This window comes from Miniopterus schreibersii (genome assembly GCF_964146895.1).
Source record: "Miniopterus schreibersii genome assembly, chromosome: 20".
In the NCBI taxonomy this organism is placed as follows: Eukaryota; Metazoa; Chordata; class Mammalia; order Chiroptera; family Miniopteridae; genus Miniopterus; species Miniopterus schreibersii.
In genome coordinates, this window is record NC_138122.1 from 16,895,914 (window position 1) to 16,923,871 (window position 27,958).

The 27,958-nt window shown below is 44.7% G+C and overlaps 1 protein-coding gene across 2 annotated transcripts in view; it reads right to left on the reverse strand.

The window, feature by feature from the left end:
* Positions 1 to 27,692, reverse strand: part of ZNRF3 (zinc and ring finger 3) — a 134,254-nt gene extending 106,562 nt beyond the window's left edge. The window contains exon 1 of one of the 2 annotated variants that reach the window (XM_081122668.1): positions 27,137 to 27,692. In XM_081122668.1, coding sequence (XP_080978794.1) covers positions 27,137 to 27,436 — 300 coding nt within the window. In that variant the 5' untranslated portion in view covers positions 27,437 to 27,692. The remainder of the gene's footprint in view (positions 1 to 27,136) is intronic. The other variant, XM_081122669.1, reaches the window with a different exon arrangement.
* Positions 27,693 to 27,958: the final 266 nt, after the last annotated feature.

A 27,958-nucleotide genomic window follows, 5' to 3' on the forward strand; every position in this document is an offset into this window, starting at 1 on the left:
TTTACCTAAGGGGAACCCGAGATTTTTAAAAAAGTCAAAGCATCATACTGGGTCTCAGCAAGTCCCAAGGGTTAGAGCCCAGAACTTCGGACTCCAGAGATCTTCTGGGCTGCTATGCTCCGATCTGACTAAATCAAAGATGGGATCAGCTTTCCCACTCCAGCAGGGGGGCAAGAAGCAGGGCTGGCCGCTTTAGGACCAAGTGGAAACACTTCAGTTTCACACATACCCCGGGATACCACCCCCACTGGAGCGGCCCCAGGGAGCAGTGCGGTCAAAGGGATTTCAGCCGCCAACTTTGGCGGCTGCCTTCTAACTCTCTCTCTTGTTGAGAAATACTCTTTTTGGGGAGACTTTAAACACAAACACACATACACAGAGAAAGCCAGCTGTGACTGGGCTGAAAGCTGTGAAATATGTGAGCAGAACCAACCAGCCCAGTGGTTACAATGAAGGCTGGGGGCTAAGTCTCACAGCAAACTCCCTGGAAGAGAAGTGCATTCAAACCCCACTCCAGGTTTTATGCTTCACCAGGTTTTACCCTTCACCGCTTCTCCCAACACTTCAAAGGAAGTATTTTTGTACAGCCCAGGGAGGAGTGTAAACTGGCCAGCTGCTTCCAAAGCAGAGATGTTAACCCTGAAAGGGCCGCTAGCCTCACAGGGGAGGGGGTGAGGAGAACAAGGCCGGGGAGCCTAGTGTAAGTCCCCACACTCGGCCAGGCCTGCCCTTTCAGCCCACACCAAGGGCACGGCTCTTAAACCACTACAGAAAGGCAGGGCCTCAGTTCCTCTAAACACGCAAACAGCTAGTTATAAATACCCTCCCAGGCTGGAGGTTCAAAGGATCCAGCAGTTAGCACTTCAATGGAAACTCCAGCTAACAGAACAGCCCTCTTTCTCAATGTCCCTCCCTGAACCATGCAAGGAACTGAAGCGCCCAAAAGCTAACACAACAAAACCTGCCCCTAAAAGTCCTATTTCAGGCTTGGCAGCCAGGGGAGAGCATTCTAGCAACTGAGCCCTTTCTAAAGAGTGCCTTGAAGAGGGGGCTAACCCTTCCCATGTACTCTGAATGGCAGGCCAGGAAATCTTCCTCAAGGGGGGGCAATGGGAAGATTAAGACACTACACCCTAGGAGTCCTTTTTAAGAGCTTTTATATACTCTTAAAATTCTTTACCTTACAGAGATTCTATCATATCCATATTTAGATTCAACATTCTGCAGTTACCTTGTTGAAATTCAAGGGGTCCTGCCTGGTCAAATTAAATAGGCACGGCACTAGAGCCTCCTCTGTTCACCAGTGATTTAACTTGACAAACATTCCTGCACAGACCACCAAAAACACAGCCACCTGTGGAGCTGGCCATTAGATCAGCATGGGCCTCTCTCAAGAGCACACATACCTTGGTGCCTTTTTTTTTTTAATTCCCAACAATTCCATCTCAAAGCACACTGACTTTACTAGAACCCCCCGGGGCATCCCTGCAGGCCTTGGCCCAGTGAGGCCCTGAAAGCTCTCAGGTGGGGCTCAGCTCCTACCACCTGGCTGTAAGCTTCTTCTGGGCAATGGGAGAGAAGCATGCAGGTGGGTGTTCGCCCCATCCCACTGGCAAGAGCATCCTATAATTTACTGACACTGAAAAGTATACTATAAATAGTTGGTGTTTGTAATGTTGTCGGGCCTCCAGAACAGAAGGGGCCTAACAGCTGTGTGGGGCCAGAGCTCTAGGCATCTCAGGGCTACAATTTGGAAATCCTGGGTGGTGTAGTCAAAGCATCTTCAAAGAAAGGAACTCCAGGAGTGTCACACGCCATCTGAAGAGACTGAAGTAGAGGGAGAAAGTCTGTCAAAACTATCAATCAGGATTTACAAACCATAATTTAGCAGGAAAGTGAACAGCACTGAGGGTCTTTTTGCTCCATAATTCAACAGCAAAAGAGGAAGTGGCGAGAATAGCCCCCTAAACCTCAAGATGCCATTTCTGACACATTTGCCTCTAAGATAAAACAGGACACTCCTGATTAAACAAGCACAAGATAATTAAAAGAATTCGTTTAGTCATTCAACAAACTTTTTTTTTGAACTTTGCTCTAAGTACTGAAAATACAAAGAAAAAAAGAGATGTGTCTTTTTCGACACAATTTCTAGTGGAGGAGATGAGCAATAAAGAGTAAAACAATCTCCAAAAGTGAAGAGGATACCTTATAATTTTAAATCTAATTACACTACAGTTTGGCATAAAAGTAAGTTCCTAAAAGAAGTTATATTCAAATAACTGAGTTACTTCTAGGCTCTCAGACAGCAATTACACTTCAAAAGAATAAATACATCTCTACATTTATTTGTTCTTTTGAAATAACTATCCCCACTGGCTTTCCTAAAACTGAAGAAGTATGAAGATGAGCAAAAAGTGGTGAATAAACTTAGATCCTGAGCACTTGACTCTAAACATAAATGCCTGAGTCAGAAAAGACTAATGGTTAGCACTGATCTCATGGAGGGTGAGGGGGTTGCATGCGTGTATTTGTGTACATGGATAATGGTCACGATTAAAAGGCAAAAGTTACTTTACAGGTCTATTTTTAAATCTTTTAATTTTCAGAAAACCATCAAAACCATTTGCTGGCACAGATATTAGAATGAATCCTATCTGGAATGAATCCTATCTGGAAACAGTCCAGGGTACTCTACTTTGTCTCTCTTTAACTGAAGCAAGTCCAGAAGACTCCAAGGGTAAGGGACCTCAAAACTATCTCATATAATCAACTGAAAGAACTGGGGGTGCTTAGCAAGGAGAAAACAAATTTTTTTACTTTTACTAGTAGTGTGGAGCAGAGGATAATTCCCTTCAAAGCTCTGAAGAGCCACCATGTCTCAGTGGCTCTATGTTATGGACTGAGTTGTATCACCCAAAAATTCATTATGTTGAGGTCCTCAACCACAGGACCTTAGAGTGTGGCGATCTGGAGACAGGGTCTTTAAAGAAGTGATTAAGTGAAAACAAGGTCATTCAGATGGGCCCTAATCCAATATGGCCAGTGTCCTTATAAAAAGAGGAAATTTGGACACACAGTTAGAGGAAAGACCATATGAAAGCACACTGAGAAGATGGTCATCTATGAGCCTCAGAGGAAATCAACCCTACCAATCGCCATGAGCTCAGACTTTTAGCCTCCAGAACTGTGAGGAAATACATTTCTGTTGTTTAAGCCACCTAGGCTGTGGCAGCCCTGGGACACTATTACTAATACACTGTAGAAGGCACAACGAGAACCAAGGAGCAGAAGTTTGGTACTGTGTAAGGAAGAACTTTCTGACAATCAGCACCCAGCAAAAAGAGGATGTCTCCTTGGGGGGGTGGGGGGGTGAGAAGAGACTGAGCCCCACCTTTAATGCAATAGCAGAGCCTGGGGCCTCATCAAAAGCCAATGAGGCAAAAGGCTGGATGCCCCAGGCTAGGGAGAGTTTAGCTGCTGACAATATCTATCTGGTAGGTCAACCCCAATTTAAAAAGTTTAAAAAAAAAGTCCTAAGTCAGCACTCTATGAAATATGACACAGAGTTAAAGAATTTATACTCCTCATCTCAGAGTCTCCTCTTAGTGCATCACAGGGGGGTTATCTCAGCCCTCCCTGTTCATGTCACATTCTTCCTACAGGCAACTATAGTCATTAACCAAGATAGACAAACCTAAAAAAATGCATGTTCATTCCGCTCAGCCCAGTACCTCTAAGACAGCAGGCCCCCAAAACCTGGCAGCCAAATTCATAGCCTACGAGTCAAGATGGGGGAGCACAGCCATCCCAAAGCCAGGATGTTAACCCAGCAGAGGGTGGCTGGCAGATGAGCTAGAGAGCTAACAAGCATTTTATCCAACACAAACATGCCAGCTTTTGGGGGAGTCTAAGAGACTCTTCTACACGTACATGTGTAAAACATAGGGGTAAGCCTAACTAAGTGTCACTTAAGACTTCCCAACTACTCAGGCACTCCTCTATCTTATCTTTTTCCCTTGCTCATAGTCCTCATGGTCCCCACAGCTCACCAGATCCCCACATCCACTAAATCCCAACAGAGGTGCTCCTTCCTGCCCTCCTCCCTGACAAATGCCCATTGGACAGGCTCTTTGGGGCTGGGGCTGTGCTTGCTTTGGTATCATTTCATACCCTCTTGGAGGGTATTTCTGTTTAACTCTTTCATGACACCTCCCCTCCCCCCAAGAAATTAAATTCCTCAGAGAGGCACTGCTTCTTGGTTCTTTTATACAACTCCCTACCCCAATATCCAAGTACAGAGAAGACCACAAACCTGCTAAGCTGAAAAACTAAAGAAATAGTCCTCTCACAGTCAAAAGGCATTCAGGCCATTTTTACTGGCGATGACTATATCCCAGTGCTCTGTGGGAAGTTGTAAGTTAATGCGGTCTTGGCCTTCCACACTCGTAATTCAAAGGGACACCAAACGGACAAGCACAGACCCTAAACCAACCTAGTACCAGCTAGCTGGAGCAGAATTTCCCCCAGCACCTTGGGGCCTTTGAGAGAAAGGAATTCTGTGATCAAACGTATTTGGGAAATAACAGATTAAATAGAGTTCATTTATATTCCTTTTCAGCAGGATGTCTCAGAACCATGAATTCACTACTACACAGCAGGAATCTCCAAGAGGGAATGTGGATAAACTGCGCTCCCCAAGTGAGTTCACCAAGGAACCCTTTCCAGAGCATTCTGCAGGACTGGCATTCTTCAGAAGATGCTTTGAGAAAAGCTCATCTGCAGGCATAATCCAGAGAAATCTGCATCTGGCTTTAGAAAGTGTTCTGTTTTAATACAGGTGTGCCTGAGGCCCTAAAAATTCACAACATTCTCAAGCCAAAAATAAATCACAAGTCACTCAGTAAAGATTCAAATCAGCAAGAGCTGGGAAACTGTCCCTGAGCCTGATGGTCTTTGTCAATCCTCAAAAGAACTGTCTTACTGGGACAACAACAAAGGCAAGGTAGAATCAGCCTCCCTCCCCAGGAGTGTTTACTCTGCACCTGACATCTTTCCTAGGGACAGAGAAGCAATAATTGAGTGCTCTGGTTAAGAGGAGGGCTTCTTGGTACCCAGATGCAATCCAACATAGCTAAAAGATAAGAGATAGGAATCAAGCTTTAAAAAAAGCCTACTTAAGCAGAAAGGAATAAAGGTCACAAGAAGCTGGAACTATGAGAAGCAGGGCAAGATGAAAGCAGAAAATTAAACATCCCAGGGAAAATTTCGCCTGGACTGGCCCAGTTCATTCTGCACCTCTTGCCCTAAATAAAAAAGCTGACACGTGCTTTGGTCCTGGCTAGAGCAAGCAATGTTTTCTGGAACAACTTCACCTTGGTTACATATTTCTACTTTAAACATTCCAAAGCTGCTAAAGGCCTCCCAGGAGCATCTGCTCCTGTTTCTTGGGAGGGAGTTAGTTCCTGTGGAAAGTGTTTGTTTAGTTTGATTACAACTTTGAAGAGGGGCAGGAATTCTGGCCCAGAAGAATTTAATGGCCAGGCTCTTCTCTTACATAATTTGTAAACAAACAGAGTTTATCCCAGTGTGGCTCATTTGGCTCAGTGCTGGATTTAGAAAAATATATTCCTCATTCATTTGGGAGAACCCACAGTAAGGCCTGTCAATAACCAGAAAAATATCCCAACCAGCCGTCACTCTATTGCCAAATCCTAACGGACCTCGAAATCTCTCTTCTGAAACCCTGGACTGTCAACAGACGGAGCCCAAACTAAAGGGTGATGGGGCAGAACCTGAATGGCAGCTGAATTGCTCCCCCACGTTTCTACACACTTGGGGTATATTAAAAACCCTCAGAAAAAAAGGCCACAACAGCAAATTTCCCCAAGGTGTCATGAATGGTCAAGTGTTCGGGTAGAGAGCAATTTGTTACTAATAACAGTTAAAGGCTAAAGTTGGCATGTGATTTATTTATCTTTAATAAAGTGAATCCAAGGTTGTCACTAGAAAGTCAGTTACTCCCTTACATTCCAGGCTGCTCTCGGGAGAGGAGAAACTGCCAGGGCCCCAGACTGAGCCCCCTGGTTGCTGTGATTACAAACCACGGCTGCTGGGGAACATGGGAGCAGGGGGAGATAGCGTCATCAAAAATCCAGCCATACACATGGACATCACCACTCCTGTGTGACTACAGGACTCACTGGTCTCTATAATAAATGTCAAATGCCTTTCTTAGCATTCAAAGACCCTCCCTTAGTCCATACCCTACTCACTCTGAAGTCTGGTTTCCGCCCTGATTCTCCAGTTAAGAGTGATTCTCCCTTTCCTGTTCCTGCCCAGCCCAGGCATGCAAATCCTCCCTACTCCCTTCCAGGGATTGCACCCAGCCCCCACGCCCAGCTTACAGATGCAAGGGCTAAAGAAAGAGAGTGGCTCCCCTAGGGTCGCACTTAAGTGATAGATCGAGAGCAGATAAGGTCTCTTGTCTCCCAGCCACCGCTTCACTCTGCCACTAGCACATTACACACACGGCAGACTCTCGGGATCTAGTCGTTATACCCAGGAAAAGCACTGTCAGATGCCAACCCAGCTTGGCTCTCAGAAATAAGAATGCCTTCCCCCCCACCAAGGACGGGCAGGGGCAAATCTAAACACCAGCCTTCTTTAAGAACCCAGCTGGAGACCGGCCCTCAGGATGATTCTCAGCATTCCAGGTACTCTCAGTCTCAGGCTTTTTGTGGTGCTCACCATCTCAGCGACACATTCTGTCTTTCCCACTGGCCCGTAAGCCCACCCCTACAGACACTCAGGAGGAGGCCAGCAGTGATTCTATGAACACTATCCAGAAAATGTCAAGCTCCACATCCATCAAACCGCTCCAGAGAGGAAGGCATTGAGCACAGCCAGAAACACCTTTAAAAATCCAAAGCCTATTGCACACACTTTCACCTTCATACCCACGAATACAGTAACCAGCAGATCACATCAAAGAGGTCAGGGTTGCTCAAATACACAAGAGGAAAAGAAAGCACTAAATTACTTTGCTTTTTCTTACTATCTTTCAGATACAAAGTCTAATAGAGAAATTGAGGCTCCCCGATACAAACCAGATTTCATCAAATTCACTATGTAAATGAGGAAATTACAAGGGTAAGGTGTGCTTTCTTCTTTTCCTTGGATGACATTTCTAGGAACATAAGCATTTATAACAGCAGGAGCAAATTTCGGTTTGATTTTTTTCAGAGAAAAGAGATACAGTGAAAATCATCCTGCTTTAAAGGTAGAGTCCACAGAAGGTCCAACAGGAAACCCCCAGGACAGATCAGTGCTTAAAGGTACTGGCTCCTAGTTGATGCTCATCCCAGAAGGGCAAGTTTTCCACAGGCGGCAACCAAAAGCTACGATCAGGAAGGGCTTTGAAGCTTTGGAAAGTGGTTCAAAACCACTTTCAGACGAGTGTGCCTAAAAAGCCCAGCTGAGACACTAGGCCCTTGCCGGGAACTAGTAGTCTCCACTAGACTATTAATTTCATCTTTGCTCCCCACCCTGACAGCTCTAATCACCAATTTAAACAACCCAAATTGCAAGCACAGGTCCTATCAGCATATTATCAATGCTGGCTTTCCCTTCCTTGAGCAAAAACAAATTGCATCCAACTGACCGCACATTCAGCAATCCAGCTAAGCCTGAGGAAGGAGTGTCCATGTGGAACGGATTTTGCTCCTAGTTTTGACAGCCAGAGGGGAGGGACAGACACGTCCCATATGACATGCGGCAAACTGATGCTTCACAAGTATCGTTAGAAAATACAAACATCACCACAAACAGGCCCAGTGGTACTAATTCAACTCTCTTGGACTTCTTTCTGTCCAAATTTTGTTAGTGACACCCACTGATCCCCTCCATGAAAATAAACTTGTACACTACCCAACACTACTTCAAGATGTGTTAATACTCCCAGACACCAGTGACTTATCCATAGCATGGCCAGTGTGCGCCATGGCCCAAGGACAAAAGGATGTCACCAAGACGCCCCAAAAGAAAGTAAATAAACATAGAGGGTTGTCTGGGGTTCTCTGGAAAGAAATCTGGGCTTCCCTTAATTCTCAATTAACTCTACGGAGCTGACATGCAGCCAATTTCAATTGCATGCTTCCCACTCTCTGTCATTTACGCTTCTTCTAAACCACCCTTTCAATCATCTGTCGTTTTAGCTGAATATAAGCTAGTTTTAATGTGAAATTAAACATGCTATTTAAAGAGTGTATGGGTACCAAAGCTGAATATAAATGACTTACGTTTGTGGTACATTCAAACAGAGCCAAATCAAAAATTAACATTACTTTCATGGTTTGAAAGTAGTAGTTAGAGCATCACCTTGACTTCAAATCAACAAATTTAGAAAAATCCAGTTCCCACTGAAAGCTCCCTAACTCAACAGAAAACACACAGAAATGACCTTAAATCTATTTTCTCGAAAAGGCTCATTTGGGTTCTTAAGTATATAAAGACAATAGAAACCACCAGTCAACGGTATCTTTTGTTCTAGATTAAATATGTTATCAATCCATTCAACAAGTGAAAGTATGCTGACATCCACTCTGAACCGTGCACTGTGGGTAGCTCAAAAGTTCTACTGCACAACCACCCCCACTAATGCAAAGGGGTGGGCAATGTGGCGAATGGGATTTATGTTTCGAGAGAGCCAATGGCAGAGACAATGACACTAAAAGCACAGAAAAAAGCTAGAGGGCCGGTAATCAAATCTGAATATGGCGCTGGGTTGGAAAACCAAATCAAAGCAAAATCTTATCAACAAATCCCCATGGAACCAGATCATGAGAAGGCACGGACACCATCTGGGCACTGTGGGGAACAAAAGAATCACCACCTGCTCCCTCAGCGAGGAGCTTGTCCATTCTCAAGGACCGTAAAGCTCTCATGTAGAAGAAGCCAGAAAAATTAGGGGAAAATTAGATAAGATTAAAATAATAGTGGCAGGATAAAATGAAACCATACAAGATAAACTGTCCAATGGAATGCCATTTGGCATCTTGGAGTTTTATGCAAAAATGACTTCAGGAAATCTTTCTTCAGGTGGCAATTAACATTTTAGTTCAAATTCCCCCAAGGGAAAGGGAAATTTTGGTAGGAGGAAAGGAGTAATCAGTGGCTCAAAGACTCTGCCTAGCACAGAGTAGCACTCAATATACATAGCTGTTGAATGAAAGAACATAAAATCCAAGCCAGTGGCTCTGCCCTGGGCCCCTACTAAGCATCAGCACATCTCTCTGCTACAGCTGTCAGGTTACCTGGTTTACCTAACTAATACCTGCTTTATCGATTTTTTCTGTAGGACTCTGAACAACTTGAAGGTGACAATTCTATGCAGCAACAGTCACAGATTCTAACATACATTAAGCACTTACTATATGCCTTACATATACTATCTCTTAATCCTCACAAACCTTTGGAGATACAAGCTATACTGTCCCATGTTGATGATGAGGAAACAGAGGTTTGAGAAGATTGAATGACTTGCCCAAGGTCACAGAGGCCGGCTGTGACAGAGCCTAGATACAGAGGCTTGTCTGGCTCCAGGGCCTTGCTCTGTGCCCTTTGCATGGCAAGAGCCTAGTCAGCTCTGAACTCTCAGAATGCAACACTCAGTAGATTTTAGCTTCATGAGGTTTTTAGCTATAAGAGGTTAGCAGACTGACATCAGATTTACCTGCCTCAAACTACCTTACGGTGAAGCTGTAAACACAGTCATGAGCTTCAGGCCAGCTTCTCCATTCACTAGTGGTGTTAAACCTCGCTACACCATGGTGCCCTTATCCAAAAACACAGGGATGGAACCCCTTATCACTGAGAATCCTCCTGAAGATCTAGTGGGAGAAATAGTGTAAAGCACCAAGGACAGTGTCTAGCACAATATTCTTTCATTCAAACATCTCACCAACCACCTATGTAACCTTCAGCCCTAATAAGCTTCCATGTAGGAGGCAGAGCCAGCAAAGATGGAGGCAGCCATGAAAGGTTCCGAGCCCAGGTAAGTTACAGCAGCTGTGAGTTCAATAACTTGGATTGTTTCACAAGCAGAACGTTTACCCAGCGTCCAGGCTGGAGAAACCACTGTCCTGTGTTCTGTCATTTGTTTTGACTGGTACAAAGTTTCCTTTTCCTTTTTCTTAATGGTTTAACAAATCGACATCACAACTCTGTTTTTCCCATCCCTGAGACTGAAATCTATGACTCTCTACTACTTTCAGTCAAGAAGTCCAGCAAAAGCAAAAACAGAGCAAGCCTGCAAAGATCAGGAGAGGTTTCTGTCTTCTACCAGTATTCCCTACCCTGTATAAATCCTAACTTGCTGAGGCCAGGTCAACACGCACAGGCAGAGTAGGATGTTGCACCCTGGTCATCCACAAAGAGACACCTCCACACACACTGTCCAGGTCTCCACGCTGATCTGAAAGCCTTTAGGTCAGTGAGAAGGCAGATTCCTGAGCCAAATCAGAACAAACTCAACCGCTAGAAAGTCAAGGGATGAAGAGAAGTGCCTTAAGCAATCTCAAGCAAGCACGATAATATGGAGAGGTGGCCTTTCCTAAAGAAGCAAAGAGAAGGGTCAACCTCGTGTGTGTGAAAGTAGCCAAAGAGCCTTCGCCAAAGCTGCAAAGGAAACAAAAATAAACTAACAGGATAAAAGGAAGGCTGTTGCATGAGGAAGAACTTTTGCTCCAGTTTAAAAAAAAAAATAAGAGAGAAGAAAAGAAAAGAAAAAGAAAGCACACACTGAAATGATCTAAAGCTGCCTATAAATATTTGGGAACATCAAAGGCAGTCCTGTTAAATTAAAAATGCTGTCACACAGATAGGAACTAGCCTCTAGCACTGCCAGCTTCAACATGTGAGCCTGTGATCTGAGGAGCGAGGCTCAGCTCCTCGAGAAATCTGATTCACTAAAGAAAAAAGTGAACGAGCAGTTGAGTTTTAATAAGGGCATTAAATACCTTAGGAATGAGCTAATTAGAGTTTAACTCTTTCAAGATTGTCCGAGCTCTTAAGAATGCTGTAAAGTAAGTTCCCTCCAGAATCTAGTTAAATCGGCCTCGAAACCTGCAATGTAAAAGAAAAGTATTAAAATAGCACCTTAGGACTTCAAAGCTGGTAAATCCTACCAGGTCCCCTCAGACTTCAAGGCAGAGGCCAAGTGAAGAGAAGGGAGGAGACTAAGCCAGAATTGTTTTCCGAGGTGATATTAGGGTCCTTACTTATTTAGAGGCTTTTTCTAGTTTTGACTACAAAAGCTCACTTTCTAATACGAGACTCCTTCTACCCTATGAGTATGTCCTTTACCCAAGATGCTTTGAGGGTGTCGAGGGGGAAGCCCTTCATCTACTGATTTTGCTCATTCGTCTTGTGCTACATTAGAAATTGTGGCTGAGCCTCCCCAGACACACTCAAGGTCACTGCAAGAAGTCACCCAACAGTTTCCCTAACATGAATTCTGGATCCAAATCCAAAGGAAACCAGGAAGAGTCCCCAGTTAGGGAAGTTCCATCAGTACGGCAAATCCTTTCAGAAGCAAGACTCTTTGGTCTTTACATAGACAGAAGTGAAAGCTCTTAGAGAGAACAAGGAGAAAAGCACACCTGCACAGGAGAAAGGGCATCTTTCCATGAGCCGGTCTCGGAAATGTGTGAGAACATGGTACAGAGAGATGGAAACTACCTTCTTCATTCAAGGAGAGGAGTGCACAGCCCAGTCTTGGCGGAGGAGGGTAGGGGAAGTTAAAAAAAAAAAAAAAAAAAAAGAAGAGGGAGGGAGGGAGGGAGGGAGGGAGGGAGGGAGGGAGGGAGGGAGGGAGAGAGGGAGGGAAAGAAAGAGAGAGAGAGAGAGAGAGAGAGAGAGAGAGAGAGAGAGAGAGAGAAAGAAAGAAAGAAAGAAAGAAAGAAAGAAAGAAAGAAAGAAAGAAAGAAAGAAAGAAAGAGAGAGAGAGAAGGAAAGAAAGACCACAATGTACTCCTATCATTTCCATTTTCAGAAAAAGTCAGTGTGTCTAATTTGGGGGGTTAAGATTAATAAAGTATTTGCTTTGGCAAAATCGCACACTGGATCAAACCAAGTACTGAAGTCTCTTGTGCTTGCCACAGGTCCCATATAATTAGGCCCCCAGAGCACAGCCTTAGCATATCACAACATTCCACGTGTCCTGGCCAGCTCCAGAGAGGCAATCAGCCACCCAGCTTTCCTTCGGAGCACTCATGCCTGTATGCAGGCCATGTGGCCTCAGGAACAACAGGCAGGCTGGCCTAGAAACCCAGCCTTCTATACACTGGACTCGCCATTCACATGTGTGCGTCTGTGTGTGCACATGGGCTCACCTGACAACACTCAGGGCCTAGACAATGATCCAGCTGTAGAGCTTAGGGAAGAGCAGACAAAGCTACAGCAAAATACCCCTCTGAGAAACAGAGTTGAAAAAGGGAACGGGGAATTAGGGGGGAATGAATACCCAAAGCAGCTCAAAGAGGGCTTGCAACAATTCTAGGAAAGGTTTATCTCCATTACAGATGAAGAGACTTAGAGCCACAGAAGCAAGTCACCTTTCCATAGCAGCTAACTGGCAGAGTGCCGATCCAAACCTAGGCAGTCTGGCTCCAGACTCGGCATTCTGCTGACTCTCCTGTCAGCAAGGGAAATCCAGAACCACTTCCTTCTGAAAAATTTACAACACACTTTAAAGGAAACTGACAAACCTTGGGTATCTGCATAGCATGGTTGAAAACTACCGCTTCATCTGCTGACATGGAAGTGCCCTCCCAGCTCCTCCCAAATACAACTGGCTTAAAGCTGTAGTAGTTATAACATAGAACTAAAGAGAGAACTTATACCCAAATCTGACTTATAAGTTTGTTATTAGGAATACATGTGTATATTCTCCTATAAAATGGCAGTGCCACTTCTGTTCCATAAAGGCCTACTTTTTAATTATAATGTACCCCAGGTCTGAGGACCCCACTCTAGTCAGCACAAAGCAGATGTCAAAAATCTGCTCATCTCCCAAGAAGACATACGAACCACGAACAGATACATGAAAAGATGTTCGACCTCACTAGCAATTAGGGAAATGCAAGTGAAAACTACCATGAGACACCACCTCACACCTGTTAGAGTGGCTGTGATCAACAAGACAGGCAGGAACAAGTGATGGAGAGGCTGTGGGGAGAAGGGAGCCCTCCTTCACAGCGGGTGGGAATGCAGAATGGCGCAGCCACTATGGGAAGCAGTCTGGCTGCTCCTCAAAAAATTAAGAACAGAGCTGCCATACGACCCAGCCATCCCTCTCCTGGGTATATACCGGAAAAACTAAAAAACATGTATTCGCAAAGATATATGCACCCCTGTGTTCAATGCAGCATTATTCATGATGGCCGAGACACGGAGACAACCAAAGTGCCCTGCGATAGATGACTGGATAAAGACGATGTGGGACATGGACACAATGGAACACCACTCAGCCATAAGGAAGGATGAGATACTGCCATTTGCAACATGGATGGGCCTTGAGAATATTATGCTAAGTGAAATAAGTCAGAAAAAGCTAAGGACCATATGATTTGACTCATATGTGGGATATAAAACTGAAATTCGTGGACACAAACAGCAGTGTGGTGGTTGCCAGAGGGAAGGGGGATAAAGGGGGTCCTAATATATGATAACAGATTTGACTTTGGGTGATGGGCACACAGTGCAATATATAGATCTTGTAACATAGAAACCCACACCTGAAACCTATACTATACGTACATATTAACGAATGTCACCCCAATAAATTTCATTTTTAAAAAAGAATCTATGTCCTAAACTACTTACTCTCCCTTGGTATCTTGTTTCCTAACTTTACACTCAAGTCTAACACACATGGTTCCCTGGTTTTCTGGGAATGGACTACAGAAGTCAGAAGTAGCAAATCAGAATTGCTGAGAGAGGAGCATTGGAGAAGTGGGAATAACTTCTAGACAGGTGCCACATCAACCAACAGAGATATGGCCTCGTGCACTGCACAACTCTAGGGCGCACCATTGACACCTGTGGTCATCCTAGATCCACATTATTACCCATTTATGGCAAACAGAAGTGAGGTAGCTTGAGGAAGAGATAGCTTTCCCTGTGAAAGACCCACAATATAACTTCTCCAAGTCTGTGAGAAGACAATTAAAACCTAAGTAAATTAAGAAAATTAATGTTATCTGAGCATATAGTAAAAATTCTAGAGTTTTTTATATCTTCTTGTAGGGGCATGTATAGGCAATAATTTCACTCGGAATATTCAAAACTATTCTACCCCATCCCATTGCTGTTTTAGAGCCTCCCCCTTCCAAAAACAAGGTTGGCAAGGCAACCAGAGCACCAGTCACCGTGGTCCCTAACCACATCCGCCAGGGCTTGGCATGCTGAGACGTGTGCCAATTCTGTTGTCTGTAGGGCACTCCTGGCCACAGTACACAGCAAGCTATAATCAAGTCAGAAACCACCGTATTCGTATAGAACTCAGCTCAACATAAATATTCATTAAATGTGAAAACCTATGGTGATGCAATGTTGAGACTGCAAATTTAAACACAAGAGTCAGGAAATACAAAAATTACCACTGCCACTGGAACTTGAAATCACCCGCATGGCACATTTAATGCCACAAGCGAGTTTATTTGTGTCCTAGAGATTTAAACCTAATAACATCAAAACTATACATAAGCTGTTCATTTAACTTCCTGGATGAGGGTAACATTTACTGATGGGCATTGGAACATCTCTGGAGTGGAGATGCCATGAAAAGGCATGAAAATCCTCTCGCACAAATGAAATATAACACATCATGGATAGACTCTGGAATATTCCTGAAGGTCCCAGTGCCCATATAATAGCCACTGTTACACAAAACACAAAAGACCTAACATGCTAACGTACATAACTAAGCAATATAGTCCCGCCTTATCCGTGGTTTCACGTTCCACAGTTTGTTACCCACAGTCAACTACAGTCCCAATATGTTAAATGGAAAATTCCAGAAATAAACAATTCAAACGTTTTAAATTACACACCATTCTGAGTAGTGTGACAAAACCTCACACCTTCCCAATCCATCCCACTGGGGACTCAAATCATCCCTTTGTCCAATGTATCCATGTTGTATAAGCTACCTGCCCATCAGTCACTTAGTAGCCATCTCGGTTATCAGATGGAATGTCACAGTATCACAGTACCTGCCTTCAAGTAACCCTTATTTTACTTAATAATGGCCCCAAAGCACAAGATGTTGGCAATTTGGCCCTGACTCAGTTGGTTGGAGCATCATCCTGCACACCAAAAGGTTGAAGGTTTGATTCCCGGTCAGGACACATACCCAGGTTGTGGGTTTGATCAATGTTTCTCCCTCAAATGGATGTTTCTTTCTTTCTTTCTCAAATTAATAAAAACATATCCTTGAGTGAGGATTAAAAAAGTAAATTTTAAAAAGATGCTGGCAATTCAGATATGCCAAAGAGATGCCAAAGAGAAACCATAAGTGCTTCCTTTAAGTGAAAAGGTATGCATGTATGTATGTATAGGAAAAAACAGAGTATGTATAGGTTTCAGTATTATCCACAGTTTCAGGCATCCACTGAGGGGTCTTAGAATGGAATGGGGGACTACTGTAATTTAATAATTCCTAGATGTTTATAGTGGGGTCCATAAAGAGTAGAATATCACTTATTAAATTGAAATCTCAATTTCTTTCACAGATAGCCTGCTTGCCTCTTTAGAAATAATACTGTATTCCTATAAAACTGCTTCCCATCAAACACAGGATCAAGGCCCACACCAGAACTTCCAGAGTAGGGGAAAATTTTGAGAAAACAATATGGTACAAATTTCAGTAAGGATCCACATACAGTTGCTTCTGATGGGTCATTCTGGAGCTACATATAACTTTTGCTGTTGCCCAAAAGTACCAGTTTTCTGAGTGATATAAAAATATTATTCATATTTAACTAAAACACACTCCCTAAAAGTCTACAATCAGACTGAGATGTTCTCTTCTCCAGCCTTCTTTGAACAATGTTCCCAGGCAGTAACATGCCAGGCTTGGAGGAGTTAGTCCCACTTCCTTTTTCCAGACCTCCCTCCTGGAAAGAAGAGGCAAGGTGAAATTATTTTGAGGCTGGTCCATCCCAGCTATTTAGAATAGCCCTAGGACACACCCCTGTCTCAAAACTGCTTGTGAATTATTTCTACAATGATAGAAAGTTCTGCCTCAAAAGCCAAGGCTTTTTCTAGCAACACTAACATTTCCAAAGTATTTTGATCTAGAAGAAGAAGTTCAATTCACTAAATATTTAAGAGTTTTATTGCAAGGCAATAAGGGAAAGAGTAAGGCACAATCCCTATCTACTGAGAATTGTGATCTTGTGAAGAAAACATTAATGAAAGAATATCTACAATAAGGGATTTAAGACCAGCTGAGACATAAAAATGGAATGCTTTGATTTGAAGGAACACACCAGTAGAACTTACCAATGCTTGATGGGAAGGACTGGAAGTGTGAGTTGGGAGAGGGGAAAGGAGAGGGCAAAGATGGGGGTGAGGAAAGTGGAGGTGTAGAAATGTATTATAACAGAGAAGGACAATCCAAAATGAAGGGTACAGAGGGAGGAGAGCTCAGGACCCATTCAGAAAATAAGGGCTGAAACACACTGGATCCAGGCCCAAGTCCCAAAGGCAACAGTGAGAAGAGCCTAGAGAGAGACAGAGACCATCCAGGTCACCTCTGTACTCAGCTCGGTAGTAAACCACAGGACTGCACTGAAAGATTTTGACCAAGGGAGTAAGGAGATCAGAAGTTACTTTAGAAAGATGAATGGTGGCGAGGAATGAGAATGTGAGGCAGGGAGACGCTTGGCAGCATCTAGCATGAAGAAGTAATGTCAAAAAGGAAAGAGCCAATCAAGCATCATCTTGAGTGGTACACCATTTATTTCCCTTTGACTTGGCCACGAGCTATCTTGATTTCAATTTTGAAATGGCTTTGCAAGTCAAGCTTGCAACATTCTTTACATGCCATTAGCTGCCTGCTTACCACCTACTCCAAGGCACTGAGGCACTTTCAGAAAAGATGCCAAGTCTCTGGGTAACCAGTGATAGTTCCAAAAATGGCATAAAAGTGCTGAGCACACAATGTAAAATGCATTTAAGTAAAAGTGTACACTTAGGTAGCACGAAAAGCATTCTATATCAAGTACGGAACAAGCCTTGGCAACCAGGAGAATCTGAACAGCAGACGGCCTTCTGGGGCAGAATCCAGGAAAGGGGCTCCTAGCTGAGAGGGTAAAACAAGATAATGCAAGTGGAAGTGCTCTAGGGACCCTAAAGCACCAGCTACATGGAAGATTTTCTGGAACTCAACCATCAATGTTGGATGCCATTCTAGAAAGACAAGCATCTGAAAGCGCTAAGACCTGAGTTCTAATCTCAGCTCCTCTTGTGACCAAAGGCCTAAAACCCTTGCTCACAGTCCTTTCACTATAAAAAGGGCTGAGCCACAGCATTTTCAGGGTGTCCTTCAGTTCAAACATAATTCTAGTAGTCAAAAGAAACCAAGGAGCAAAAAGAGAAAAGGGACAAAGATCTTTATGAAGGCGCAGGCCAAATGGCTCTGAAACCTCAGCCTTCGAGAAGAATGAAAATGAAAAGAACACTCTGGTCACATCAGCGACAGTTCAGCCTTCTCCAGTAGCATAACTTGAGGCTCATGGGGTCCACTGAAGTGTCATAATGCCAAACGAACATCAGACACACTGGATGGTTGGGGAAGGAAAGGACACTTACCAAGTGCAACTTAAAAGCTTTCAGCTTCAGATCTTTCAGAGATAGAAAGGATGGCAAACCCCCATGCCTACAAGACACTGGTAAGTGTAATTACCAGTGAGCTAAGTAAGCTGAAGCAATGCAATAAGGACTTATGAACTGGAGGGTCCATGTCCCATTTGAAAGGAATAGCTATGACTCCACTGGACCAGGCCAGGCTATGGCCCATGCAGGAAGGTGAACATTTCTAGATTTTTAAGAGGGATCAAACAAAACACCATGAAGTCATTTTTAGCCCAGGGACCTGCTGTTTAAATGTACCCTTGGTACTCTGGTACATGGCTCTACTTGCATCTCTGCCTACCACAGGTTGACAGCATCACTCTGAATTGAGAGGAGAGAGTTATACAGTCTTTCCAAACCCAGGCTGTTCATAAGCAGAGAGCCTGCATTATGGGAAAGAGGCAGGGCAGAAAACAGGGAGTGCAGCAGCACCCTCCTGAGCCACAATCTGCTGCCCCGCAGTGTGCAGATAGCACAGTGGTCCTTCAGTGAGGTCTTCTCTAGGCCTCCAAGCACGGCCATCTGCCTGGACAGCTGCCGTGTCCCTACCCAGAACACAAGGGCAGCTTACTGCTCTTGAATTGTGCTCAGACACACCTACAAGGGAGGTACCCAGGTACCATGCCAGGTACCTTCCCTTCGATGCAGACATTAGTCATAACTCAGATCCTCATGGCAGAGGAAAAAAGCCAGTATTTAGTATTCACTAAGTGATGGGAATATATAGACTTTTATTTTTATGAAGTTTTTTTTTGGTTCTGGGGCTTTTAAGAAACAGATACTACCCACTGTGAGCAGAAGAACATGGGAACATCCAGACCTGGTAAGGGAGTATAAACTAGAACTGCCCTTCTGCAGACCAAGCTGACAACATGTAGCAGGAACATTCAAAATGTTTATACCCATTGGCCCAGTGGTTCTAATTCTATAATTTTATCCTATGAAAATAATCAAGAGATAGAGAAAGGATGTTCCTCACATCATCACTTATAATAATAACACAGACACTAAAAATGTTTCAGAGCATTTAGTAAAAGGAAAATACCCAAGGTGGATGAAGGGTTAAAAACACCATGTAATATTTTTCCCAATTTTCTTTAAAGTCCCTCCAAGCTCAAGATAAAAAAAGAAAGTTATACCAAAACACAGAAGGTTAACAGAGGTTATCTGTAGGTAGTGGGATTGATTTTCTTTTTCATACTTTTCTATATGTATAAACATGTACTATTTTTATAATTAAAACATAAGTTATAAATGATTTTTTTAAAAGAAGATCTTGACTCCAACTAGAGGTAATGGAAAATGAATCTATTCTAACATTTATGCCTAATCTTACCAAAATATATCCAGGTCTCAGGCAAGTGGGTCAGTAATCTTTCACTTCAGGTGACCCAAGTTCAATCCCAGTTCTGTGGCATTAAGACTCTCGGCCTCAGTTTCCTCTGGGGCTAACTCAACTGCCCATATTTGTATGGGAGAAATCACAGAAATGACATCTGAAAAACACATATTATGGGTGCATAAAAGCTATGTTTCATCTCTAGGCTGTATCCACAGTAGGAATTCAATAAACATCTGCTGACAAATTACTGTACTCAAATTAAGTTTAAGTAAAAACTCAAGTTTTAATCAAATTCTTACAGCACTGGATGGAAACCTATACACACCAAGCTGACCATGACTCCTACTCTTTTATTTTAAAAATGCAACAGCTTCTGCACCAGGAGACCAGAAGTCCCCATTCCAACATATATTTTCACATCAAACTTATAGGATCATCAAAGGCTGTTATCACTGAATCAACTCTACACATTGCGTTTCTAAACAACCATATCACACTGGCTGCTGGGGAGGGAAGGGGATTAATATCATCTTACAACACATCTTAAGGGTAATAAAAATAAAATGGTCTCCCTTGAACCACAATGGGTCAGCTGACCTCATTCTCTGTACACTATCATGAGTCAACAGAGCCGCTAAAAGTCAGGTTTTAAAACATCTCATTTGAGCTACAAATGGAACAAAGAACCTCTGCTCTTTACCTCCTCCCTATCCTGTCTGACAGGTATAAAGGCACGTCCCCACAAAGGGGTTATCAGCTTTAACCTCAAAGGTAGGTAAAAATGAGTTGGAAAAGGCCAGAAGGCACAAATCCACACACTGTGTCATTAAATACATGTTTCTTCAGAATGGGTTACCCAGACCTAAACTTAGCACCCTGGGCCAGGTGCTCCTCAGTATCCTATGAATGTGGTCTGCCAGATAGGACTGTGGTTTACATGCCATGCTGTCTGCCCCTACACTCAGCTGCCTGCGGCCAGGGACAGCATCTTACTCATCTCCACCTGCTGCCTCGCCTCGCACAGCGTCTGGCAGACAGAAGGCAGCAGTGAACGTCTGTTCACTATAGGAATGCAGCGCCCATAGTAAGTCTTAACAGCCAGGAGGATGGATTGAGCAGGAAGAATCCACAGCTTTAGGTTTTTAACAATCTTTTAAATCAAACAGTAAGGGAACGTACAGCCTGTGTGAAGAAAGGTGATGACCACAGACATGACCTCTTTGGAGAAAGCAATGCCGAATCCAAAATGGCTCTTAAAAAGTCAGCCACAGGAAGGAGGTGTGTCTCACACCAGAAATCCCTTTAAATGCCAGAACGCTGCCACCGTTCCAACCTTCCCGATAGAAAAAAAAAAAACCCGACACGGAAGTGGCATCGAGTGACAGCTGGATACTTCAAGTCACTGGTCCCTCTTCCCACTTACCAGATTGGCTCTTCATGAAAAAAAAAAAAACAAAAAACAAGTTAGAATGAGGCTTCTGTGATTTAAAAAGAAGGGGGGGAAAGGAAGGTAGGTGTGAAATAAATCTCTGTAAGGGTAGTTTTCTCAGTTAAAGTTATAGACTCATTTCTCGATCAATCAGTCTGGGTTTACACCTCACTCTCAATTCTACCATCAATTCCCATATTTTCATTTGAGGCAGAAGAAAGTGCCAAGTGAAGCCCTCTTGTCAAAACAGAAACAGCTTACAATCAGACATACCTGGATTTGAATCTTAGCCCTACCACCAATTTACATTGACTTCAACAAGTAGCCTCATCTGAAAACCTGGGGCATGCCACCCACCTACCTTGCCCGTTAAATGTGAGCCAAGCAATATGATTATCTAACCAATATGCTGTACACCTGAAACTAGTACAAAATAATATTGAATGCTACCTGTAATTTTTTTTTAAAAAATCAAAAAGAAATTTAAAAGAAATGTGAGCAAAGCATTGTGCCCAGTGTCTGACACATAGGAAGCACTTGATCATTAGTAGCTATTTTTGAAAGCTCCGATAGAGAGGAAAACAGAGGAACTCAAAATGTAAATTACAGGAGAAAAGAAACTGCTTAAACCCAACGTACACTTTAAGAAGAACTGGCTTTCCCCAATTAAACACCTGATCATAATGCACAATTCTGCATCTGCTCTCCCAGGTATTCTCAGCCGAGGTGCAGCTGGGGATGACGGAGAGGCTCCAAACCCAGGAGTCAGGCGACCTAAGTATTAACCCAGGTTCCCCTCTCCCTTGCCAGATGGCCCTGGGCAAAGTGTTTCACTTCTTTGGACCTCAGTCTCCTCACCTAGCACATTAATGGGCTGAATCTGGTTCTTCTGATTATTAAAAGTGATTCAAATGTCACTTTTGTCATGAACTACAAGTCCATTCTCCAGACTTGGGAAACACTATCAAGAAGCAAAGTTTTCACATGGCATATATTCAAGATAAGATGATTCTGAATGCCAGGCCTTTACAGTTATTCCCAGGGACAGCAGGGCTTGGCCGTGAACTGCTCTTCATGTTATATCCACCCATAACAGCTGTCTACGTTAGGGCTTTGTCAATATGCAGTATTTTATCAAGCAAAGGTCACCTTCAGACATTTATGATGCCAGGTATCCTCCTCCTGAATACACACACACACAGGGCACTCGTACAACTCCGTGTAATAATACCAGTGGGTCTACCAGAGCCAAAGAGAGGTCCATTCATTCCATCTAATGAAGCAAGTTTCTGGAAAAATAACCACCAAATGAAAAGAGAGCCCCAGAATTTATTAACCAAACCCAATGAAATTATTCTCATCAATTAATCCAAACCCATTAAGACCCACTGCCTGCCTGATATCCACTGTAAATCCATGATGCATTCACTAATTGTCTGATAAATAGTAGGCACTGGGAATCCAGGGGTAGATCCAGGAATGAGCAAAAACAGACCCAACCCCATAGAGCCCAGGTCCACAGGGAAGGTGTGAGGAGTTGCTCTTAAGGTATTGCAACACTGTCAGATGCTCTGTTTCATTTTGCAATGAACAGTGAAAGAGAATACATTTACACACTGCTCTCCCACACTCTGCACTGTCTTTCTTGCACTTCCTATCTAAATACACAAAACTCTTTGAATGACTATTTTTTCACTTCTCCCAAGGATGATGCATTTAAATAGTACCAGACATATGCACAGGAGAGAAATTAATCCATTATAGACAATGGATGCCTTAAGGACTAAGGGCTCAACTCTGTGAGGAAACCCGGTTGGGAAAGATTATCATTTATCCATACACATCTGTAAGAGAGAGTGAACTCCAGAAGACAATAGCATTCCAGTGTCTGGCACAGAACAGGGCTTTGGTAAACAGCTATCAAATAAATATGTCAATGGAGGCATGTAAACCTACAGTCTTCTCTACAACTCTTGCCAGCCTGAGCCTGACATCACTCCACTCAAATTCTTAGTAATGGACTTTTTGATGACAGGTACTAGATTAGTGCCTCCTTATTTTCTCTTGGGGAGGAGGGACATCACAGAACCCTCCAAGAGGCAAAATTGCATATCTTCTCAGGAAAATAAAAGTGCACATACACAAGACTGTATGCATAATTTCAGGGGTTCATGTGGAAGCCTGTGACTCTCAGGTTAAGAACCCCTCTACTAAACTGTTAAAAAGTTAGACTTGAATTAATGTCAAAATCCTACCAGCGAAGTCTATTTATTTGGCAAAAATAGGAACAAAGGGGCCAAACAAACCTGGGTTTTAATCTAGATTTTATCATTTGCTAGCTGTGTAAGGATGGAAAACTCAACCATCGTTTCCTCATCTGTAAAATGGGTTAACAATAGTTGCTAATTCCATGTTAAAGTCAAGATGAGCTGAGCAAACATGTGACATGCTTGCCATAGTGCCCCATCCACAATAAATGCTCATAAATGGAAGCCACCACCATTTTCCCTTTAGTCTACACATTCCACACTTACCTCCCACTTCCATCTCATCTCCATTAAGAACTCTACTAGCAACTCCCATGAGATTTCAGGGGAAAAGACAGGAAATAAGAGCGCCTAAGAATTCATAAGATCACAAAACACAGTCTTAATGTTTTCTCCCCCAATAAAATGCTTGATTTTAACCTATGAAGGCCCTTCTGACAAGACAGTCAGCACTCCCTTTCTGCATAAATCCAGGTCAGCTGTCAGCACACAATTGTTCTATTAGACCAAGTCAATTTTTAGAGGCAGGGCTATTAACTTAAAATGGAGATGAAAAGAACGTGTTTGATCAAATGCTAAACTGCAGAAATACACTGACAGGGAAACAAGGCAGAGGAATTAGTTTCCTAAAATTATTCTCTGTGATACTCTTTGTTAACATTGGATATTTAAGGACCTCACTCAGCCTTTCTAACCCACCACCCAGCTCTCCTCCCAACCCTCATAGCTAAAGGCACCAGATTAGCTCTTAAACGTTTTCAGTTCTCCTCTGCTTTCAAGACCCATTGAACACTTAACCCAGGATCCAGAAAGGTGGATTTTAAAGTTACACAAAACCTATCATTCAGATTCCTTCTAAAATGAATTTCTCAAGCGTTTCTAAATATTTGACTTCAAGGAAGAAAGAAAAAAAAAGCAAGCATCTCCACTTTAAAACAATCTTTCATCTCTAGCGATGCAAATTTTCTTTGTTTAACCAATCCACATACCACAAGCCAGTGTTTAATCAACCCTTTATTTAACATCACTAACCATGTGAGTTGCACAGCCAAGTCTGAAAGTTTCAGATAATGATCTCATTACTAGCAACAAATTGGTTCAAAGATGAAATATGTATCAATATGTCTAAGAACCCTGTACAGCTCCACACTTCAAAACTACAGGAAAGGAGTAATTAATTCCTCCAGCACTCACACAGTATGCCTGACACTCTTATAAGCAAATGGACTTTGATGCTTCATGAATAAGAAAATAAAAGTAATTAATAGCATTTCATATCCACACATTGTTTTCACAATTTTCACAGATGAAGACGTCAAAAAAAAAAAAAAAGAAAGAAAAGAAAAAGCTCTCTGTTCTCACAGAGCACACTGTGACCTTGGGAAAGTTATTTAAACCTAAGATGCACATGGAGAGAACCAAGAATCCTGTGACTAATCCCAAGGTTTGAATTACTTACTCTCAGACACACACACACACACACACACACACGCACGCACGCACGCACATGCACACTCTTAACCAGGCCTCCCCCCTGCCCTAAACCATGCAAATGACTGAGCAGGTACTCTACAGACTACGATAAGGTATCTACTGTATAAACACACACACACACAAACACACACTTTCATTGTATGTAAAAGGAGGGAAACAAATCAGTAATACAAACCAATTTCCTATCTTAGAATTCTTAAAAGGAGAGGGACTCCCAAACAGGGTTTTTTCTCCCCTTAAACCATGAACGTGCGACCAAACCCCACTGGAGATAGCCAAAGCAATGCTGCAGTGCTACTATTTAGGTTTAGTTGTAGGAAAATGAACTCTGCTCTGAAGACCAGAAAGCAATAAAAGGCAAATCCTGCAGTTTTTTTTAAAGATAGGAAATAAAAGGAGGTTTGAAAAGTTCAACAAGGGCACTTAAAAGACATGATTAATGTGAAGCTGAACACCAATCTGTTTCTTCTGCATTCTCATTTCTCATGAAAATGGTACATTCCCTCTCAGCAGTCCCAAAAACATTAGCCTTCCTTACAAAAACCTTTTTCAGGGCTGACGGGGGCCACACCAGTTCCTTAAATTGAGCAGTGTATTCGAAGAACTAATAAAAGCATGCCAGCCTCTGTACACACACAGTCCTGAAAGCCACGCTGCGCTCCCTCTGTGCACAGAGAGGCTCAGCAAGTAGGCCCTTACAATAAAGTTATTAAAGATATAGAGTGAGAACACCAAGAAATGACTATTCAAACAGCTCAGATAAACTCACTAACATTACTGCAGTTATAAGGGAATTAAGGACATCTATTAGTGATTGCTTAACAGGTAAACTTATTAAATACCATTTAAGTCATTTTTCTTTACTTAGCAATTGTTGACTTACTTTTTTTTTTGGCTAGGCTAATGGACTACAAAAGAGTTAGATAAGCACTTCAAAAAGTTTCAAAAGAGAATAGATTCCTTCTGCCAAATTCACACATTATCTCTCTACTCGCAAGGATAAAATAGTTACAAATGGTGTGTTTAAACTGCTAATTTTGTATTAAATGGTGAACCCAACATTATCTCCAAAGCATAGCACTACTCATAATGGATAGCTCACCAAACTACTATGGAGAAAGAGTACAAGTTAAAACACTGCAGATAAAAATCACAAACTTCAAAAGTCTCCTTCAAAAAGTGAAGTGCCACGTTAAAACATCTTTTCTCTTGGGTGGCTGTAAATCAAACATTTCTAAAGCCATCAGGGCACAGTGAAATCCTCAGAGAATCAGAGTCACAAGCAGCAAGCTCTCTAAGATTCAAACTAGACTCCCAGGCTGCGGCTAAAATGTGTAGGAATCTGCAGCAAAGCATCGTCTCTAAAGTTTATAAATCTGTATATATATTATCAAAGAAAAACGTCCAAAGCCTTTAACTACACAGTCACAGGACTCAAACAACATGTGTTTCCCCTTCTATTTACCCCGCAGTTTAAGATGGGACTAAAAGCCCTGTAAGGCAATGCTAATTAATCCTCCGGCAGAGGTGCCTCCCCCAGCTTTGTAAAGACACACCTCTAAGGAGCCAAGCGGCACAGCTCCCGGCCCCATTCACTCAAGAGCTATGAGTCTGCACCAGGGGAGGGGAAAGGAAGAGGCTGCTATGAAGTCATTCCATACAGTCCCCTTCTCTTCATTCTCTTCATTCATAACTCATCCAAGAGTAAAGCGCAGAAGGCCCAAAGCTTGGGCCCTGCAGCCATCACCATCACCCGAAGAAAAGGTTCAAAAACGAGCCAACCATTTCAAATCGCCCCCATCCGAGGCATGCATACTAACCACCGTAAGTGCACTGGCCGTCCACTAGCAAGTTGATAAAATCATAGCCAAGGAAGGAGGGAAGGCATCGCTACCTAGCTCACCATCCGCGAGGCTTGAGCTCAGCTGGAGGCTCTCCCCGGCAATCCTGCTGTTTTGAAATGCAGACCCCTTTCACTAGAAGCAAGGTGAAGGCCCTGTCAGCGAGCGACCCTGTCTCTCCATTCCCAGGCCCTCCTTAGAAGTCCTTGGCCCAGGAGCGCAGGCAGTCTCCCTCCCACCTTCTGTAACCCGAGGCACGCAGAGAGGGCTGCCTTCCACGGCCACTCCAGGGCACTCCTCCTCGGCCAGCTCCCCCTGCTCCCCTGCCTGCCGCGGCTCGGCCCTAGTCCTGGACCAGCCCCCAGGTGAGGCGGACGGCAGGCTCCAGGGAAGAACCTGACTGTACAGCCCCTCACACAAACCTGGCTGCTCCCAAGACGAACACGCATGGATGGGAAGCAAAGCCTGCTACCTGCAACAAGCCACCCCATCCTTCATCACTCATCTTTCCAAAGTTGGCATTCAACAGGTAGTTCCCGGGACTTCCACCTGAGGCAAACCAAAATGCCCAACCCGCCCAAGGGGGCCGCCCCAACGTGGGTGCCCGGATCCAGGGTGGGTTCTCCTCACCGCCCCCGAACTCACAGGAGGCCGAGAACCCACGTGCACTTGCCCCCCGCTTCGGAGCCCCGGAGGCCGCGTCCCGCCCGCCCTCCCGCCGGGGAGGGATGCCGCCGGCCTCCTCGCCGCCCCTCCCGCCCGCCAGCCTGCGGCGGGGTCGGCGGGCGCAGCCCCCGGAGCCATCTTGTGGCGGTGGCGGCGCGGGGCCCGGGCGGCGGGCAGCTACCTGCACGATCTCGCCCTCCGCGCTGAGCGTGGCCCCGGCCCGCGAGAAGCGGCCCGTGAGGCCGGTGGTGTAGGTGGTGTAGTCGCCGCTCGGGCTCGACTCGAACAGCACCACCTCCACGAACGCCGTCTCCTTGGCCCGCGCCGCGCCGGGCCCCGCGGCCGCCAGCAGCAGCCCGAGCAGCAGCGGCAGCGGCGGCGGCGGCGGCAGGCGGTGGCCGCGGGGGCCGCGGGGGCGGCGGCGGAGGCGGCGGCGGCGGCGGCCCGGGGCCCCTGGGCGCCCGCCCGAGCGCGGCCTCATGGTCCTGCGGCGGGAGGGCGCGGAGGGCGGGCGCGGCCGGGCATAGTCGCGGGCCGGCGGAGGACCGAGTGCAGGCGGACGCCTCACAGCCCCATCGCGGCGGCGGTGGCGGCGGCGGCGGCTTTGTGGGTCGCAGGCTCGGCTTGGCTCCCCCGGCCGTCGCGCCGCGGCCCTTTCATCTGCTCCACGTGAGGGGTTATCCCCGCCCCAACAGCGTCGTGACCCGCTCTCCCCTCCCTCCCCGCGCTCGACCGCCGCGGCCTCCCGGGGGAGCGGGAAGGCGGGACGGGCGCGCCTGCGGCGGGGGGCGGGGCCAAGCGGGCGGGCACGCCCCCGCCCTCGCTCCGCCCCGTCCTGCGCTCCGCCCCCTCGACCCAGCTCCGCCCCCGTCTGCACTCCACCCCATTGTTCTTGCACCGCCCACCGTCTTGCTCCGCCCATCGTTCTAGCTCCGCCCCGCCGGCTCTACCCCACCCCTCGCTCCGCCCCCACGCTCATGCTCCGCCCCTTCGTCCCCGCCCC